Consider the following 20,671-nt stretch of genomic DNA (forward strand, 5'->3'; position numbering starts at 1 on the left):
ACTACGGCAAATACGTATCTCCGGTTCAGACGTCTTCAACCGGCCACCGAGCTCTGCCGTTGTGTCGTCCCACATGACGAGCTTGTTCTGTGGCTCACTCGCTCTGTGTTCTCTTGCGGGCACAATTACAAGGTGATTTTCTTCGTCTCACTGAGTCATGAAGTGCCGGAGCGTAGCGTGCATATGGACCGGAACGCCTCTGTCGCACAGAGTTACCGCCACTGCCGTGTTGAACCACCCTCCGACTCTCTACACCGGCGGATCTGATGGCTCAATTATCTGGTGGAACTTATCCTTAAGCGATTCCAGCTCGGTAATTCGAATAGCTATAGCTAAACTCCGCGATTGATTATAGTGTTTAGCTGATCATCTATATAATGACAATGGAGACTCGTTAGCTAGTCAAGATAGATCAGTTAACAGTTTTGCCGTTCTCACTGTTCATTGCATTTAATTTAATTTCTCTGCTCCGACATTATAATTCAACTTAGATTGGTGAGCTTGAGGTACCAATTCATTTGGTGTAATTCCTTCGCCAACTGTTCTATGTCTGTTTTCTAATTTACTTTCAAATTGATATATTTGCTCCGTGGATGGATAGTAAATCATGTAGCTCGATAATTACTTCTCCTCTTGTTAGGAAATTGAACCAGTTGCAGTATTGTGTGGCCATGCTGCGACAATAGTCGATCTTGGCATTTGTTATCCTCTTATCTCGGGGACGAGTGAGACAGAAATTTCAAGTGATGCCGAGGTGAACTCAACTTCAGAAATTTGTGGTGCATTAGTAAGTGTGTGTTCTGATGGTGTGCTGTGCATTTGGAGCAGGAGAAGTGGACATTGCAGGCACAGAAGAAAACTACCTGCTTGGGTTGGGAGTCCATCCATGGTGCGTACAATTCCGTCAAAACCAAGATATGTTTGCATTGGATGCTGTTTTATTGATAGTGCTCATTCGTCTGATCACCACTCGGTTGATCACGCTGAAAGGAGTGAGGCTTCAACCAATAAAGAATATCGCCATAGAAACCATTCCAAATGCTCTTTCGTTACCTTTGATACGTATACTCTTTCCATTGTTCAAACTGTTGTGCATGGAAATTTGTCTATTGGCTCATTGAGGTATATGGCCATAGTCTCACCATTAACAGGTGAGGGGAATCATTCAGCAGTTTTAGTTGATTCATTTGGTCGGCTGCAGATGGTTTCAACATCTAACTACCAAGATAAAGTCGATGAGGCTAGCTTGCACAATAGTTCGCAAGTGGATATTTCCATTTGGGATGAGGTATTAAGTGAGAGAGGTCTGGTTTTATCGGTTGCAACCAAACGCAATATTATTGCCTTTTTGTTGCCTGATCGTTGTGTGTTTAAGCTTTTAATCAACGGTCTCATGGTTGGAGAGCTTTCTTTTACGGACATTCTTTTTGGTGTTAATGAGGTCACCTCGCAAACTCATGCTGCTGGAGCAATGTTTCTTGAGGGTGGTGATGAATTGAATAACATGGATAGCCAGACATGCCCTGAAACATTTGTTGAGAACTTTGCTGTGTGGAATTCTGGAGGTCATGCAATCGTATATATGATATCATTTGCAAATAACGTATTTGAATACAAACTTCTTTATGAAATTCCTGCATCTTTTAATTCCTCAGATGCGAGACTAGCAATATCTTTCATTCAGCTAAATAAACATGTCATCCGCGTCGAGTCACTCAGCTCTCAAATTGAAGAACCTTATCATTGGACTTCTAGTATTACGATCTGGTCACTACAAGAGAAACATCATGTTCAGGGAAATTCGTACCTGAAATGCAAAATGGTTGGTGAATCTAGTTCATTGGCGGAGTGGATTTCAGATTCCACTTGCTACAGTGAATTCGTAGGGCAATATGGTGTAGGATCTGAGTTGAATTCTCAGCGCTTGTCTGATTCTAGTTCCGGAAGTGTAAATGATTTATATTTAGGTGGTGGTAACAATTTTGTGCAGAAGGGACAAATAATATCTTCTTCTATGGTTATTTCTGACAGTTTATCTACCCCTTATGCAGTTGTTTATGGCTATTTTAGTGGCGATATACAAATTCTAAAGCTTGATTTGTTCCAAGATCTCCCTTCTCATAGTGGAAGTCCACACTGTGAAGTGAATCATCATGTACCACAACTATATCTTTCTGGACACATGGGACCGGTACTTTGTTTGGCAGTTCATCGAATAGTGGGCAAAGGTAACGAGCAAGTTCTTTTATCTGGAAGTATGGATTGCACCATTCGGATATGGGATCTTGAATCTGGGAAACTTATCATGGTAATGCACCACCATGTGGCTCCTGTGAGGCAGATAATTCTTCCTCCTTCTCATACTGACCATCCTTGGAGTAATTGTTTTCTTTCAGTTGGGGAGGATTCTTGTGTTGCACTTGCTTCCTTAGAGACTTTAAAGGTGGAGAGAATGTTTCCTGGACATCGCAACTATCCTGAAAAAGTTGTGTGGGACGGTGTAAGAGGGTATATTGCATGCATGTGCAGTAACCATTCCAGTACATCTGATACTGTGGATATATTGTATATTTGGGATATTAAGACAGGTGCTCGTGAGCGGATTATTCCTGGGGAAGCTTCTCACTCAGTGTTCGATTATTTTTGTAAAGGAGTTGGCAAGTGTTTGTCTGGCTCTGTTCTGAATGGAAATACCTCTGCTTCATCTCTATTCTATACAATAGTCGAAGATGGGAGTATTAATGATTCTGTTTCAAGCTATGGTCAGTCCACTGATACATTAGAGGCAATGGCACATCTGACGAACAAGGTAGAGTCGGGCATGTCCAATGGACATGCTAGAAGACAGAACTCTGCTCAATCATTTCTAAACTCTCTCTATAATTCTGAGAGTGAACAGCATCCTATTAAGTGCTCATGTCCATTCCCTGGGATTGCTACAATAAGCTTTGATCTTACTGCATTAATGTCTTTCAATCAGAAGGCTAAGTCAATGATAAATAGAAATAATATCGAAGATACTGCAGTTCCGAAGGATCAGCAAGCTAGGATGTCAAGTCCCAACGCCAGGGATAATAAAATGGATGATCCTTTGGCCCATGAAATTTCAACTGAATATAGTGAAGAGCTTAACTGGATTAGTTCATATGAAGAATGTTTAATTCGGTTCAGCTTGTCCTTTTTGCATGTATGGGGTGTTGACAGTGATCTAGACAATTTACTAGTAACTGACATGAAGTTGAAAAAACCAGAGAGCTTTATTGTAGCTTCTGGTTTGCAGGGGGATAAAGGTTCATTAACAGTGACATTTCGTGGTTTGAAAGCTGTTCTTGAGGTAGTCTAGATAATCTGTGTTGAATAATGTGGCATTTTCACGTTTCACATATTCCTTCTGACTTTTGAAATTCAATTTCAGCTTTGGAAGTCCTCCGCTGAATTTTGCGCCATTAGGTCACTCATGATTCTGTCCCTTGCTCAACACATGATTAGCTTGTTTCACTCAGGTTCATCTGCCAGCAGGTTAATTAAAATTACTGCACAAGCAATCTAGCAATTGATTTTTTTTTTTCTTTTTTTCTTTTGAGTTAGACATGTACCCCAAATTTAGGATGTAGTAATGCAGTCCTGAACTCGGAAGTTATTTTTAATTGTAAAAGTTACCGGCTCATCATTTTCAGTCGGCTTAACTACCACTTTACCAAGAAAGCACGTGAAATCTTTAATAGGGGTTTTGAACACAGGATCACTAGGTGGTGCAAGGCCTTTATCTTTATTTCAAACTGTTGGGGAATGCTAGACCCCACCAAACACTTTGCATTAGTGTGGACAAATTTTTATTTACTTTGCGATATACTAGCAACTGGAGCGACTCTCTGAGAGGTCAACTCTCATTTCCTAGAGCTGACATTAGGATGAAATAATAACAAACTGAACGCCCTCTATTCACATGATTGCATAAGTATTCCCTTTCCCCATACTAATACTTTGTTTGCTATTAAAGAATGGACTCCATATGAACAAGCAGAAAACACGTCCCTCTTTATAACATAGCCAGTTCCACTTAGTCGGCTTAGCTACTTTTCTTCTTGCACATATGACATGGATTGGTGGCCCAAAGAAGATGATTGGAAAAAGGCTTAAACAATTCCAAATATTAAGAAAAGTAGAAAGGCCAGTGTACACATTTTCAATTACACACATACACACACATAGATATAGATACCGATATATGTACATATACATATACATGATGTGCATATATATGTGTGTGTGTGTGTGTATATATATATATATATACTGAACAAGTTGTTTCCTCTCTTCATGTATGTCAGTTATCTAGATTTGTTCATTTTTCACCCTGTTTCTCTTTCTTTGCAGTGCGCTGGCAGCTTTCTATATGAGGAATTTTGTGGACAAGGTTCCAGATATAAAGCCACCTTTACTTCAGGTACATCTTTGCTTATTTTTCTCAATTTGTATGTTTACCAATAAACTACATGTAGTTACCTATGTAATTCATTCTTATAATTAGAATAAGGTATTCATTTTGTTTTGCGTGACATTGCTGGAGGATCTGTACCATTGCGTGATTGGATCGGTGTACTTGTTGCTGTGCTTAGTTGCTTCTTTTGCAAGTTAATATGTTTGGAGACCAATTTTATATCTGCATAGATTATTGATGAAACGAAAAAATTATATTATTGAGGCGACTGGTGCATTCCATTATCCTGAAATAGGCACTTTCATTGAAACGGTAAAAAGTTATTTACCAGCATACTCCTGCCCGCAACATAAAATGGCCCTAATGCGTGTTGCTCACAAAGTAAATATCTAGACTAGACCAATTGGGAGCACTTCGTTTTTCTAACACGAAACCCCTTTCCTCCCTCAATATTCTCCTATTCATATAGTCCTTTCTCACCAAATTTTGTATGGATCACCTTTACTTTTTGTGTGTATTTTTCCAGTGAGCACCTGGTCCAAGTTTCCTGGCACATTTGGATCAACGATCCAACACATATTGACTAATTTAAGTATACTCCATCACATCGTACACTAGGGACAGCTCTAAAATTCTCATTTATGTTTTCTGATTTTTTTTTTTTCTCATGTATTCACACTTCTCAGAAAGGTTGTTTAACCCCCCCCCNCCCCAAAAAAAAAAAGAAAAAACTTCAAATATTCTTTTAACTTTTTCCTTCTGAGTAGCCTTTTAGATCCCTTTCTCTAAAATTGGATGTGAAACTTTTCATAACACAGCTGATGTGAGAATGATGGATAAACCAATCACATATGTGCAACGAAGTTACTAGAATGCTCTTCAATTTCCTCACCTAATAATAGGAACTATCAAAAGAGAGGATTTTGTTGCTGAAAATCTGGCTATTCCTTTCCGACCATGGGCTACCATAAGAACCCTCTCAAGAGTTGAACCCAGATGATTGACTTCTCTTTTCTGAACAGATGGTCTACCAAAAAAGCAGATAGATAAAAGTTTATATTGGCTGTCATGAGAGTCTGCCATCGAAAAGAAGCTAAGAGCAGGCTCCAAAATTTGCTTGTAAACTCACATGTTATTGATAAATGCCCCTACGTTTCAATATTTCTCATACATGATTCCCCAATTAGGCAAGATTGGTGAAATGGTTATGGTGAGCCATCTTCTTTGAATTATTCACGTGTGCATGTTAGTATGGTTAAGCTCCCAACAGAAAACTTGATTTTCTTAGGATATTCATCCCTCCAAATCTTGTTCTTAAGTAAGTATTCCTGAGTAGATTGTAGATGAGATCCTTTAAAATAGATCTCACCGAGAAGTTGTTTGAGGGATCATACAGCCATATCCATATGTCATCTGGAAGGCTTGGGGAGATCAATGAGAGCTTAGGAAGAGGCAACTGATTCATTCGATTGTTTCTTTCTCATCCATGAGTCTTCAGAATCTGAATCCTAAAATTATAACAGATGACCACAAATCACTGCCGATTGCTGCCTTGAAGAGGTAGGAGAGTACAACCTAGGGAAACAGTGAGATCCTCGAGAGCCACACTCTCCTTAGAAATTACATTCTTCAAGGTCTGGTCTTCTACCCATTTATCAAGCCAAAATCTGACTCTTCTTCCATAGCCAAGTTCAGGGAATAATTATTTTCAATTAAATATGATCGTTTTGTTTTAGAAAACCAAGGAGATCTTATACTTCCTCTCTTTCATATATTAGTCATCTATCCCATTACTATCAATTTGTATTTTCTCTTTTAATTTTGTTTTAAAATTCTCCCTTTCTTCATATCCCTCCATAATAAAAAGTCATTCCTTTTCTTTAAGCTTCCCAAACCCCCATTTTTCGAAGGTGGAGAAATAGTTTACACTTCTTGATATTACTGCTTGTATAGGCTTCAGCTATCCAATATCCACCTTTGGAAATACAATAAATCTTCCATTCAGCCGAAGTTTTCTCCATTTTCTTCTTCAGAGACACATGCCATACATGGCCATCTCTCCTGGTTGGTGTTTATTGTGTAGAAGTGTTGATGAATAGCAAAGCCATCTTTTTTATTATGACCTTGATGATGTTTCAACCTTTTTTGAAGGATCAAGAAGAAATTGACTTGTTTTCTTTTTCATTTTCATTTTAATGAGATAGCTGGCTTTTATACGTTATTGAAGTCTCTCTGCCTAATGGTTTATGACTATTGAACCAAAACATTATAATTATCGTTTGACTAAGAAACTATTGTGGTGCCGGCAATATTTTGTTTATATATCTACTGATAAGAATTTCAAGTGCTGAAGTAGGTGAAGCAATTTCATACTCAAGTTTCTATAGAATTTTTAGTGTGGAAGCAGATAGAGATAAATAAATTCTGGCTTAAGATTCAAAATATGAACTATTTGATTTCCTTGATGATGGGAATGGGATATGGCTTACACAATAAATTAAAAATTCGAAATATTGCACTGGCTGTAGTCCCAGTGACATTTAATATATTAGGCCTGCTGGCTTGATGATAATAAATGAGGGTTATTTTCTTATTGGGTTAAATGTTATTAATGTAACATTTTTAGTTGGCTTGATCATGATAAGGTGGAGACAACAAAATTGGAACATTGTTCTAGTATTCTGACCTGATTATTAGTAATGTCCTTGTTTTACTTGATTCTGATCCCTCTTTGTAGCAATGACCAACGAAGGCAAAATGAAAATATCAAGTCGCAAGACAACCAAACTAGAAATAATGAAATTTGTTGAGCTGTAAATTTTATGTTGTTAATTTAAACATCTGTCATTATTGCTTATGTATTTTACAGCTTTTAGTGAGCTTCTGGCAAGATGAAAGTGAACATGTCCGTATGGCTGCTCGCTCTTTGTTCCATTGTGCAGCTTCACGTGCAATTCCACTACCTCTAAGAGGTAGAAGGTCAACTGAACATGGAGGTTTGAGTGAAATTGGAGATAGTGACAATGAACTCGATTGTTTGAACGTGGATGAGAAGTCTGATAATGTAATATCTTCTGCCTGCATTCCTAAAAGTGAAGGGGTCTCTCAGGTTGAGGAATTCATTGTACGCAACTGGTTAGAATCTTATGAAATACAAGATTGGATTTCTTGCGTTGGGGGAAAGAGCCAAGATGCAATGACTTCTCATCTAATAGTTGCAGCAGCACTATCCATTTGGTATCGCAGTCTTGTGAAGAAAATCCTACCAATGCTGGTTGTTCATTCCTTAGTAAAGTTGGTAAAGTCCATGAATGATAAATACAGTTCCACTGCTGCAGAGCTCCTTGCTGAAGGTATGGATAGCACATGGAAAGCTTGTCTGGGTAATGAAATTCCTCATCTCATTGAAGATGTACTACTCCAGCTGGAATATGTAAGTGGTCCATCTGCAAATCAGTTAGTTCAAAATTCAGCTCTTCCTGTGGGCATACGGGAGACTTTGGTTGAAGTTCTTCTCCCAAATCTAGCAATGGCTGATATACCTGGATTCTTAACAATAATAGAAAGCCAGATTTGGTCTACTGCATCTGATTCACCTGTTCATCTGTTGTCACTTAAGACACTGATCAGGGTTGTGCGTGGTTGTCCTAGAAACCTGGCACCATATCTTGACAAGGTTTGTTCTAAGTTCTATATAAAATATTAATTAAATTGAAACCATGACTTCCTATCCATTTTCATGAAGATTTGTTCATACTGAATTTGTATGGACACTCTCTGCTCTGAGTTATTGTTTCGGCATCTTAAGGTGACCTGAATTAATCTTGTACCCTCTATAGCCAATATAATCCATGTTCCCCATCAAGAAATAGATGATTCTCTCCTGGGATTAGCGGTTGAAGAAAAATGTGAATGAAAAAAATCAAACTTTTCAATCGATAAAAAACATGACTAAATCGGGGGAGCACGTGCGTTCTTTTTGGAGGGGGATAAGATGGCCTTCCAAATTTCAATGTTTAGTTCAATAATCATTCGCTCAGATTATAAGAATTTGTTATCACGGGTTGTAAGTTAAAGACGATGCACTTTGTTTGACCTTTTACTACCTAACTACTTTTGGTTCCATAATACTTGCCATTGAAATCTCATCTCATTTAGTACTGCAGGCTGTTAACTTCATTTTGCAAATTATGGATCCCAGCAACTCAGTCTTGCGCAAAATTTGTTATCAGAGCTCAATGGCTGCTCTAAAGGAAGTGGTGCATGTTTTTCCTATGGTATCATTAAATGATTCATGGACCAGATTGGCAGTTGGTGATGTTATTGGAGAGATCAACAGTGCTAGCATTCGTGTGTATGATCTACAAAGGTCAGAGCTAACATGCATATTCTCTATCATGGTGTAATTCTTCATGTTCAAAATTCAAATCTAAAATCTGAAAAGAAAAATCACCAAACAAATATGAGGTTCAGTGAATCTGAAAACGAGAAGCAGAATTCAAATTGTGTACCAAACAGGTAACTTTTCTTCCTTTTTTGGAAACAGTGTGACAAAGATTAAGGTTTTGGATGCGAGTGGACCTCCTGGACTTCCAAGTTTGCTTGCTGCAGGTTCAGAAAAGGCAGTAAGGACCTCAATATCAGCTTTGAGCTTTTCCCCTGATGGAGAGGTATGTGTTAATGTTCCATTGTAAAATTCATTATCCTATTGAGTCTCGATATCATTGTGGACAATAAAGTTTATGCCTGTTGGCTAACTGTATTTTCATTTGCCATTGATACTTGATATCATTTGGAAAAGGGAATATTCTATACTGATAGATACCCTCATCAAGTGTTTGCACTTTAGAATCTAAATTCTGAACTATAATGATTTTAACTGGTTCATTTTAATTGAAGTAAGGATTGGGGCTCATTTCTCTTCTATTTTTTCTCTGAAGGTAACTTACGGTGAGTAATTGCCCTAAAATTTTCAAGTTTGATTGTAATTCTTTAGTGTCGATTTTTATTTGGAGTCAAAGGTAATCCTTGGTAAATGAGTACATCCTAGAGATTCTGGATTAAGTACGACATAGACGAAGTTCTTGTTTAGTTTTGAATGACAGATTTTTCTTCACTACTAAAGTTGAGCTAGGAAGACATAGAAGCTTGAGCTGAATTTACTTGTTATTAGAAAACTATGCCTTAAAAATGACTGAATACAAAGAGCATAAAAAAAAAGTAACTCCCAAAAGGATTCAATTTTTATTTGAAATCACTGGCGATCCACAGTAACAAAGCACATCCTAGAGGTTCTGAAATAAGTTTGACATAGGCGAAGTTCTTGGACTCCCCTTTTGTTTGAGCTTTATCAATGAAAACTCGGACTTTTGCAACAAAAAAAAAAAAAAATTACATACTGAAGCCCGAAGAGAGGCATGAAACCAAACAAGGGACAAAACCTCCTCTCAAGGTTAATAATTTAGGGCTGCTTATTATTTACATGCCCTTTTTTATTAGACTGAGCGGTAATTATGAAAACAGAGTACTTCATAATTCCGACTTGAAGTGTCTTAGAGACTGTCAAGATGGTTTGATTTTTGGGCAGAAACATAACAGGCTAGGTAACAGTCTTTGTGTTTCAATAGGATTCAGAGAAAAGATATCTCTTAAAGGATCTACATGAGATGTGATATTAAGATAATAAACTATGTTATTGATAAATGTAATTTACAAGGCACAATGCTGCCAAAATCAAACAAGTCACAAAAATTTCCTATGATTGGTAGAAATCATAAAAAGGTAAAAGTTACGAAAATGTCTATTACCATCCATACCTGCATCCTGGGAAGAACTATTTCTCTGCAATTAAATATCCCTAAGAGTGCATTTAATCGATGTAAGGTTCTTTTAAAGACGAGGTTGCTGACAGGGTTGATTTTTGAGCTTCATATTATAGAGCACCCATTTGACCAATGAGGAAGATATTTGGATGTGTCCTTTTCAGAAGAATGGGAGTTTCTCAACAAAATCTCTGCTCAGCAGCCTTGTCTCCTTGTCCGTGGAAAATCCATGCCTTTTTACAAAGGCCATTTGATCCAGAAATTATTCAAAGAAGATAAAACTCTTCATTTGGGAACTTGCACACATGGCTCTTTCTTCTAATAGGTGTATCCTTAGCAAAGCTGATTTGGAGAGACAATACCACATTTTTATCTGTTGTCACTTTGCACGGCTCTTTTGGAATGCTTTGAGAATTTCTTTCAACTGGAGGTCGGCCTTACCAAAGGACCCCAACACTTACTTAAATTTCCTCCTCTCGAGCCATCCTATTGAGCATAGGAAGGAAATTCTTTGGTTGAATCTTGTTTAGCCTTTTTTGTGGTCGGTTTGGATTGAAAGAAACCTTTAGTCTAAGGAAAAGACATATTCGGTCTTTTTTTTTTTCTACATCTTCCCCCTTGCGTTATCTTGGTGTAAGCTGAATTCACCTTTTTCCTCTTAGAGTATTTCTTCAGTTTTGATCAATTGGAGATGTTTATTGTAACTCCTTTGGTTTGAGGCTGTCTCTCCCTTTTTTTCATAAATTTCATACATCAATGAAATTGTTTCTTATCAAATAAAAAAAAAAAAAAAAAGATTTTTTGAGACACTTTTAGTCTGACCTCTTCAACCATCAGCAAAGACTGACGGAGGTCTACATATCTCCCCAATTTGATAGGCAGTTGGGAAGGCTTAATTGCTGCCTGCTTGGAAGCTTATTTGTGTTGTTTCACCTCCAGCAAGAAAAATCATGTAGTAAGTGGAGATTCCAGGCTGAAACTGGTATAACACTTTATGGTTGATAACACAATTCTAGAAAACTTGCTCCACCCAGTTCCGCATTTGAGGAACTCTTCGTCCAATTTCCTCAGTGGATTAGGTGTTAGATGACTGAGTTTCCATACTCTAGATGACTTCAAGTTTCACCTGCTTCATGCTGAGAAAAAGATGAAACATTGTGATATTACCTGGAGGTGTGATATTTAGTTTACCTCAAACTTGAACCTCTTCCTGGATTCTGTAACTAAAATCATAACGAAAAACTGGCACCAGCATTATAAGGTCTCCTATTGCAGCTCTTGTGGGACAGATTTCCTTTACCAGCTCTAGTTACTTCTTCAGGTACTCACCTGATGTTTCATGTCTTACTGATATGGCCAGCTCTAGTTATCTCCTTCCGGAACTCTGTACTCAACCGGTGTCTCATGTACTGCTATGGCCAGCTATTGATGATGGCTCACCTGATGCACAACTACTACCACATCTTTGTCCTGATCTTGAGGTAATCCTTCAGCCTGGGCTGTATTGGGGATTCAACCTCCAGGAAGATGATTCTCTCTCTCCCAAGCAGTTTGGTGTTTCTCATTGTTATGCTCAGACATCCGATATCTAATTCATGAAGAATCCATAACTAATATATATAACATCTCAAGACCCCATTTTTGCAAGTCATGTTGCATGTCGGATATTTTTTTAAAGGGAGGAAACAAATGTTTCATCAGATATAGAGGAGATGTTGAAGGTTTGATTCTTCCTTTCAAACCAAATCTTCCAAGAAAAAGGCAACCAGTGATGCCTTTTTCCTGACTCAAACGGGGTGACCAACCAAAGTGGAAGAAAGTAGATCCGCCATGCTTTATGGGAGGGAGGGTCAATTGCCAGTTACAGGTAGGTTAAGATATAAGGACCAATATTTGGAAGCGAAGGAGCAGATAAATAATGACCGTGTCACAGAGTCCTTGTTACACATAATGTGCCAGCTGGGAGAACAGCATTTGTGGGGAATCTCTTATGGATGTTATGCTACCATGACTTAGTTCCCGAAGGATGAATTTAATAATTTTAGGAAAAATTTCCTGCCAAATAAACCCACAAAGAGATGGGGAATGGTGATTGAAGAGGGAGTGAACGGAGGAGTTTGTAGGCTCTAAAGCCACTGCTATACATAGGTATCTATGAATGTGAGGTCTAGTGAAGAGATTAACGAGGTGAGGGTGGAAGCATTTTCTGCGATTTCTTCTTCAATGGACCTTTGTTGAGAGCTTAAATCTCAACATTTGGATGATGGCAATCAAATATCTTTAATATAATATTTGCATCAATTGTCAGAGTACATTATGTTCTTATTTTGTATTCATTCCTTGATGGATGCATACTGTGGTGTTCAATATAAAATTTTGAAGGATATAATATTAATGTATGGCATACTGCCTATTTTACCAGTATATTGGTACGCTCTTTTTTTCTTACGATATTTGGTGTGCCATTGTTGGAGTGTGCTTAAAGTTGTACGGCTGTATAAATTACAGGGTGTGGTTGCCTTTTCGGAGCATGGCTTAATGATCCGATGGTGGTCAGTGGGATCTGTATGGTGGGAGAAACTAAGCCGCAACTTTGTTCCTGTTCAATGCACCAAAGTGATATTTGTTTCTCCATGGGAGGGATTCTCGCCCAATTCTTCGAGGTTAAGTATAATGGCAAGTGCAACAGACTCATCTGATAGGCAAGCAGATGTGAAGGTAATTTCTTCATTTTGATAATAGACTAAATTAATAAAAATATCCCTGATAACTTTACACCACCTTGGACTACTCCTAAACTTCCAAAAGTTTCAATAATGACCTTCTAACTTCAAAAAAAAAAATCTAAAAAATACTCTTAAACTTCTCCAAAAACATCAAAATTACCTTTGAATTCTTTTAAAACCTTCAAAAATATCCTTAAACTTTTTTAAAAATTTCAAAAGCACCTTTAAATATTTTTAAAAAATTAAAAAATACCCTTATCATTAATACCACGTTTCAAAAATACTCATGAACTTTCAATAGTAATATTAAAAAATTCAAAGATAATTTATGAGGTGTCTATATTAACCACAATAGTATTTTTGAACTTTTTAAAAAGTTGAAGGGTATCAATGAAGCTTTTTAAAGTTGGATATTTTTTAACCACTATTGAAAGTTCAAGGGAAACAAAGTACTAATGGTTTCCATCCAAAACTAATGGTAAGAATATTTGTGGACTTTTTTTAAAGTTTAAGGTTATTATTGAAATTTTTGAAAGTTTAGGGGTATGTTTTAAACCGAGTGCAAATTTAAGGGTATTTTTATTAATTTAGTGTTGATAGTATGGGATAAAATCTGAATTCCTAAATTCAATCTCTATTTACCTCAGGATTAATGGAATTTTAGTGATTGAGTGTTGATGCTTAATTATTACATTTTTATAGAGAAATTTGGTCAATGATACATTGATAAATGCACTAATTGTAGAGAATGTGGAATATGGTTTCTACGTTGGTGTAGTTACATCTCTTTTTGTTGGCTGCTGTCCTGTTTAATCGCATATTCTTTGCAAAAACTTAGTAGGATGGTTTTGGTTAATCCCTCTAATATAAGTAATAGGTCTATTCGGCCATTTCATTTTTCCCGCTTTCAGCCTTGTGCATTTGAAACGCCGAGCACTGTATACAATGACTGAATTTCCTTTTCCAGGACAATGCAAGGGATTTGAGTCATGCAGACATTTTGAAGATTTTGATTCATAGTCTCGATCTTTCTTATCGTCTAGAATGGACTGGCGAACGGAAACTTCAACTCACACGGCATGGGAATGAGTTGGGAACTTTTCAAATCTAAGCGTACTTTTGTGCAAACCAGTTGGCAAGGCCCTCAAAGAAACATCCTTGAATGTTCAGACTAGGAAGTCTCTAAAAAGTTAAAAACCATCATGAATTTCCTAGTTTCCATCCTCTTGCTTGCTTACCACTAGTTCAAGGCTTTCGGGCTGTGGTTCTGTATTTCCTGATTAAGTCGGCCCACGCGCAACATGAAGAATTTAAAAGGCGTCTCATTGTGGCCTTCGCAGGATATATCTTCAGTTGTCTCTTTGATGGAGAAATGAAAGAAAAGAGTCTGATATGCATATTTCTGGTATGATCATGTTATCAATCCATCCCTCTTAAATATTTTCGATCTTTTCTCCTCATGTATTCCCAGTCTCAAGATCGACTTTCTTCGAGTCTCCACGGGTAGTAATTGCTATTTTTGCATAGCTTTGGTTATATTGTATTTAATTTATATGTTTTAGCAGCTTGTTTATAAAAGTTGCATGTAATGTCTTGTTTTTTGTCTGTCAAACCCAAACCTTATTATTTTAGAGAGGAATTTACTATAGAGTTGTGTTGGGTAATCCATTCAATATGGAACTGATGTTGCTGCTTTATTTTTCCTTTCTACTACTTCTCCATTGGCTTACTTTTGGATTTGTATTATCAACGAATATGTTGAATGTTCATGTAGATTAAACAAAATGGAGCTAAACTAAGCACTGAGATATCTGAGTCAATTTATTGGAAAAAGAAAAACTGCAATTAAGGTAATTGTATATCTCATTTACCTATCTTATCATATAATTATCAATGAAAACAATTTCAACTCATGAATAGTAATTTTCATTTGTACAGCAACCATTGCAAGCCATTGTCGAAGAAATCGACGACGACGTTGAGTAAAGTAATGTAAAAAAATAATGTGATTTATATCCCAACCTTACACTTTGCAAAAGGAAAAAAGAAAAATGAGATTCTAAATGCCAGAAAGGAACTGCAATTGCTTGAGAAGAGGGGTTAGAGTCTCCATTAATTTTTCAGATGGATGGTTATGAATCCCTTCATATGTTGTCACCACTATGGTTGGATCCTTGGAATGCCGTTGAATTTGTTTCTTAACGTTGCATGTATGATGCGTACATCGGTAATAGCTCCTGAAAAAAAAGGCAAAAAAAGAAAAGAATTTTTTAAAATTATTTTAATCCGATAAGAATTTTTCTCGATTCTTTTCATTTGTAACGAACGAAAGAAGAAAGATTATAATCTCGAGGGAATGAATACCGTTGTTATCTCTCACCCCTTCTCTTGTTAACTGATATTAACTTAATGGCTAAAGTAAAAATATTATTCGTGAAAGCCGAAAGGTTTTTTATACTCATCAAGGACATAATGAATATTCAGTAACAAGTATCATCTTTAAATCCTTTCATGAAAAGATATCATTAATATTCAAACTATCCAATTTTTCTAAAAATGACAACAAAAATGATAACGGTGAGATCCCAGATCCTCAATGGTTGAGAAGGAGATCGAAACACGTTTGTAAAAGGTGTGAAAATCTTAAAAGAAGTACCTAGGATGAGTGCTATGTTTCACAGCCTTCTGACCATATTTCCTCCATCGATACCCATCGTCAAGAACATCCTCAGCGCTCCTTGTCTGAAAAGCAACCCTAGGAATTGCACCTCTTTTTGCCATCGCCATTTTCCCTTTGTTCTTCCCTCCATGAACATGAACATGAGTGTCATTCTGGTAGTTATAATCCCCCATGGCCATTGTTGCACCCTCACTAACTCCACTGCCCTTCTCCATTTCCAAACTCACATCAGAGTAACCACCAAAAATCCCAACCCAATCAATTTCAGCAGCAGCAGCAGCATCAGAGCTTTGGTAATTGACAGTACTAGAACTTGCCATATCATGTGAATTATGAATGTCACCATCCATTACCATTTTTCCAAAAAAAACCCTCAAAGTCAAAACTTATATATTTTTAGAGAGAAGAGAGAGAAATTGAAGCTCATGTTTTGGGGTGGGGCAGTTGAACAGAATTTCTGAACTAGTTGGTACGTGTTTGTTGGGTTTAACTTAGTTTCAACTTTCAAGCTATGTCTTCTTCTCTCTCTCTCTCTCTCTCTCTCTCTCTATATATATATATATATATATTTTGATGGATGGATGGATGGCTTGTGGATGTTGATGATGTTGTTAAACTGCCTCAGGGGGAAATGGGTTGTGGTAGTTTGGAAAAAATGAAACCTTTTTTTGAAATTGGGTTTCATCTATTACAAGTAATTGCAACAGCTTTCTGGTATGTTCTTCATTTTATAGTTGCAGTCAAACTCCATGTTTTTGAACATCTTATCCAAACATTACTCTATTTTCTTAATTTCTTCTTCACTTTCCTTCAAACACACTTTCAAATTCAAATTTAGAGGATATTTTACTTTAATCTTTAAATTTTTTTTATAAAATGACATTTTGGTCCTTACGGTAATTTTTCTTTTAACTAATAAACATTTGTGATTATAAGTAGATAAACGTTTAGTTAGAGTAAGTAATGGGTAGGTAAATACCAATTCTTTCAATATAACGCTTTCAAAATTGTTATCAAAATTGATATTTAAATTATTTTGTTCAGATATTTAAAAAATGTGTTAATATATTTGAATTACCAATTTAATTATAATTCATTTTATCTCAAGGCGTTAAAACATTTATATTTTATCCACCAAAAGATCATACGCTCAAACATTGTCATGTACTATAAACAAAATTAATAATAACAATTTGTTAATGGAATAACAATGAAGTGTGATCATGTAAAATCTCACCTTGATAGAAGAGAGGACCTAGTATATGCATTTTAAAATCGTGAGACTAATGGGTATACATAACGCGCTAAAGCAGACAATATCTGCTAGTGATGGGCTTGAGTGTTACAAATGGTATCAAACCCAAACATCGGGCTGTGTGCCAGCAAGGACGCTGGCTCACAAGGGAATAGATTGTGAGATCTTACATTAGTTTTGGAGAGATAGGAACAAAACATTTTTTATAAAGGCGGGAAAACCTTTGCCTAGTAGACATGTTCTTAGAACGTGAGGTTAGAGGTGACACGTAACGGGCTAAAGCAGACCGTATTTGCTAGCGGCTAAAGCAAACATTTATACTTTCGATTTGGGCATTTCCCAAAGTAATTTTAGTTCATAGTCATAACAAATAGTTAAAATGGTGAAATTAAGGGAAGCTCATTTAGCTATTCAATTAGCATAAAGATATTTCCTTTACTACTCATTTTCTTGACTTTAATCCCAACATTTAACAATTACAAGAGTTCTTTCCTCAACATCAATTACACATAATTTACATGATATCAAATTGTTAACAGATATCACACACTTGAAGCTCTCTTGATCAACCATCCCAAAGCATCTACCACTAATATCAATTTCTATGAATTTGCTACTCCACCCTCATCACCATCATGTGTTCTTCCCAAATAATAGGAAAATCATAAGTTTTACAATTCTCAATCCACAACAATCTCTTTCCAAAAACACAAAACTTGTCATCCAAAAAGCAAATCCTCCGAACCAGTAAACAAATCTTCGCTAGAGAATTCAAACGGTATATGCATCAAAACTCCCCCCTCACCCACACCCTCCATTGGCCGTTCTTCTTCAATGGATGCCACACAAGTAAAATTACTGGGAGAGAGAACCACATCAAAGCTCGGATTCTCCGGTGCTGGGAGTTTCTTTCGAGTAGTCCCGGCGAGGGCATTGCGACGAGTTGGCTCGGCATGGTTGTGCTCGGCTGTGTAGGTAACGACGAAGATGTCAGGATCGGAGAAGCTCCGTTCGACTTGCTTTCTGGCTGAGCATCCTTTTGAGGAGCTGCATCTGTAATAGCTTCTTGGATATGGCGACCCTTTTATTGGTTTCTGTCCATATTTTCTCCATCCCCATGAATCTGAGCATACACTGTCTGCTTTCACCTCTTTTACCACCCTATTTTGTCGACTCTTCTTGCTTAAAAAAAAAAAAAATGGTTCAGAAGCAAATTTGGTAGACAATATCATACAATTTTGGAGATTTGTGATCCTGAAAAAAAAAAATTTCTTCCCGTAAGAAAAACAAGAACATGGAAATTGAAGTACCCACCTTAGTTTTTGCTTGGAAGCTGAAATTTGCTTCTTCTGAAGGAGCTTTTGTGGCTCCTTAAACTCTCCGAGAAGATCAGAAATGGCGGCGAAATTGTTTGGATAAGGAATCAAGGGATGAAAAACTGGAAAAATGGAGCTCCCAAATCCTTCAAATTCATGCGAAGAACAAGAAGAAGAAGAAGAAGAAAAATCACGAGAAAAGTCATCTTCTTCGCTCAAAAAAGAAAAGAAAGGATCTTGAAGCATAGAGCTCGGCCTAGCACTGCACCCTTTCACTATTGCCTGCAAATCCCAATCCTCCATGGATATCAAATTCAAAGATCACTTTGAACATGAAGTTTACAGCTTTGAGCCAATTGAATTTCCCCAAACTTGTTTAAATAATTGAAGATATGGGATCTTCTGAAACTGTTGCTGCCGCTTTAATCTGCATTTCCATTGACTTTATTAAATGTCAACGCGTTTAAAAAAATGGTTTTTTTTTTTTTTTTTTTGTTGATAAATTAATATAATCTTATGTTATTTTCAGACCCTTTTCTTTCCTCTCTTTTAATTGGACAGTGTTGTTGATGATTATAGTTGTCCATCTTAGCAAGCTTTCCTCTTAAGTATATCAATAATGGCTTTAAAAATGTGTCCTTTTTTCCATTTGAGAGTTAATATTAGTTTTGATGCTTTGAACGTCTCGTCTATTATCGATATTTTAATATCTTAGTACGTAGATATTATAAAGTTTGAATTCGTTTCCTCTAACTTTCTTTATAATATGTTCGGCATGAATGTGAATTTTGAATAAAAAAGCTTTTAGTACTAAACACTTTTTTAAAAAACTTAATTAATCAATTTCCTTAAAAGTACTATGATAAAACTTTTTATCCGATTTTAAAATTTCTCGAAAAACCCTTTTTACCTTTGATACAAATTTGAGCCTAACACTATAAATCAAACTTAAGATCGGATACTGATCGGTTGGAGAGAAAAATTGAGCATTCCTTATAAGGGTAGGGAAACTTCTCCTCGAAGCATTTTAAAACCGTGAGACTGACGACAATACATAACGGGCCAAAACGAATAGTATCTACTAGGGGTGGGTTTGGGCAGTTACAAATGGTATAAGAGCTAGACACTGGACGGTGTGTCAGTGAAGACGTTAGACTCTCAAGCGAGGTGGATTGTGAGATCCCACATCAGTTAAAGAGGGGAACAAAACCTTCTTTATAAGAGTGAAATTTTTTTTTCTAGCAGATACGTTTTAAAACCGTGAAGCTGACGATGATGCGTAACGAGCCAAAACGAACAATATCTACTAGCGGTGAGCTTGGACTATTACAGACGTAATCTCATCTCAATGCATTTGTTCATGTGGATGTCGACTAATGAAAAGTTCCACGGAATGGATGGATGGATATTATATGTTATCGCTTATAGGTTGCTCCCCATCCCTTGGGCCTTTCCCACGCTTGCTCCCATTGCCTACATACTGTTCTAGTCTAATCCATCAATAATGCTAAAAACAGGGCATTGCTTTCCGACTTTTCTTACTTTTTCAGTCAAAAAAACCCACTGCCTAATCTCAATCCTATAATCAAGAACCTTCCTTAAAGTCCTCTTTTGCAACTTGCCACATCTTCAACTCCATGGACCCTTGCCCTAATCTACTTTCTCTTATTAAGAACCAAAGCCACTCAAAATCTTTTAACCCTATTCTATGGGGTTGGATTTTACTAACCAAATCAACTTGTTAGATGTCATTCGAGTGCGTTTTCACGTCAAATAGGCCCATCAATGATGATAGTGTATAATTCTTATTCTATTCGTAAATAGCAATAAATTTAGTCTCGGTTTTCTTCGTTATTAACTTTTGTTATCATTTGATAGTTTTCTTGACGTTAAAAGGTTATTTAATTAGAATATTTAAGATATGTTTATACTATTATTTGAATATTATAACAATGACATCACTTTAACGTCATTTCCAAGTGCTATTAAATATAATTTCTAAAAGAAATTGAAGGTCAAATGTATAAGAAACAAATTTAAAACTCAATTCAAACCTAATTCAGCGAAGAAAACACTAATTATCATTTTAAAAATGGATGATTTTAGTCATAAGATAGACGTTTGAATTGATAGTACGTAAAAACAAAAAAGGGTTAAGAATTTGGGACCAAGTTAAAAAGGTTACGAATGGCGTAGTATGGGCCATTTAAAGAAAGGGGTGTTTGATTTTCCCACGCGGAAATGGGCAACTTGGAGATGAGAATAAGATGGATAGATACATAGATGCCTTTGAAATGGTCTCTTGCTTTCCCTTTCTTCTTCTTCTTCTTCTTTTTTTTGTTTGTTTCCATGTAGGTAAGAAATTGAAAGGGAAATTCCTTGTTTGACCTTATGAATGTCGAGACAAAGCGTGTATTGACATCGATATCTT

At 36.6% G+C, this 20,671-nt stretch overlaps 3 protein-coding genes across 4 annotated transcripts; 1 reads left to right on the forward strand and 2 right to left on the reverse strand.

Moving 5' to 3' along the window:
• LOC111478602 lies at positions 1-14,718 on the forward strand. 2 transcript variants are annotated; one of them, XM_023122967.1, is made up of 9 exons: positions 1-313; positions 641-3,334; positions 3,416-3,519; positions 4,378-4,447; positions 7,311-8,117; positions 8,608-8,810; positions 8,988-9,111; positions 12,772-12,981; positions 13,957-14,718. In XM_023122967.1, exons 1-9 carry the CDS (start codon positions 158-160, stop codon positions 14,098-14,100), a joined length of 4,512 nt encoding a protein of 1,503 aa, XP_022978735.1. In that variant the 5' UTR covers positions 1-157; the 3' UTR covers positions 14,101-14,718. The 2 variants fall into 2 exon arrangements, with proteins under 2 accessions (XP_022978735.1, XP_022978744.1); XM_023122976.1 differs by lacking the exon at positions 1-313 and having other exon boundaries at positions 641-754; positions 829-3,334.
• Positions 14,719-14,845: 127 nt separating this feature from the next.
• LOC111481692 (probable WRKY transcription factor 43) lies at positions 14,846-16,007 on the reverse strand. The gene is made up of 2 exons (XM_023127257.1): positions 15,646-16,007; positions 14,846-15,226 (listed from the first exon to the last, which is right to left on the reverse strand). The coding sequence occupies exons 1-2, from the start codon at positions 15,987-15,989 to the stop codon at positions 15,049-15,051; spliced, it is 522 nt and encodes a 173-aa protein (XP_022983025.1). The 5' UTR covers positions 15,990-16,007; the 3' UTR covers positions 14,846-15,048.
• Positions 16,008-17,339: 1,332 nt separating this feature from the next.
• Positions 17,340-18,604, reverse strand: LOC111481241 (probable WRKY transcription factor 29). Its single transcript, XM_023126646.1, has 2 exons — positions 18,239-18,604; positions 17,340-18,106 (listed from the first exon to the last, which is right to left on the reverse strand). The coding sequence occupies exons 1-2, from the start codon at positions 18,541-18,543 to the stop codon at positions 17,644-17,646; spliced, it is 768 nt and encodes a 255-aa protein (XP_022982414.1). The 5' UTR covers positions 18,544-18,604; the 3' UTR covers positions 17,340-17,643.
• Between the last annotated feature and the right edge of the window lie 2,067 nt (positions 18,605-20,671).

Source organism: Cucurbita maxima, unplaced genomic scaffold (genome assembly GCF_002738345.1).
Source record: "Cucurbita maxima cultivar Rimu unplaced genomic scaffold, Cmax_1.0 Cma_Scf00001, whole genome shotgun sequence".
Classification (NCBI taxonomy): Eukaryota; Viridiplantae; Streptophyta; class Magnoliopsida; order Cucurbitales; family Cucurbitaceae; genus Cucurbita; species Cucurbita maxima.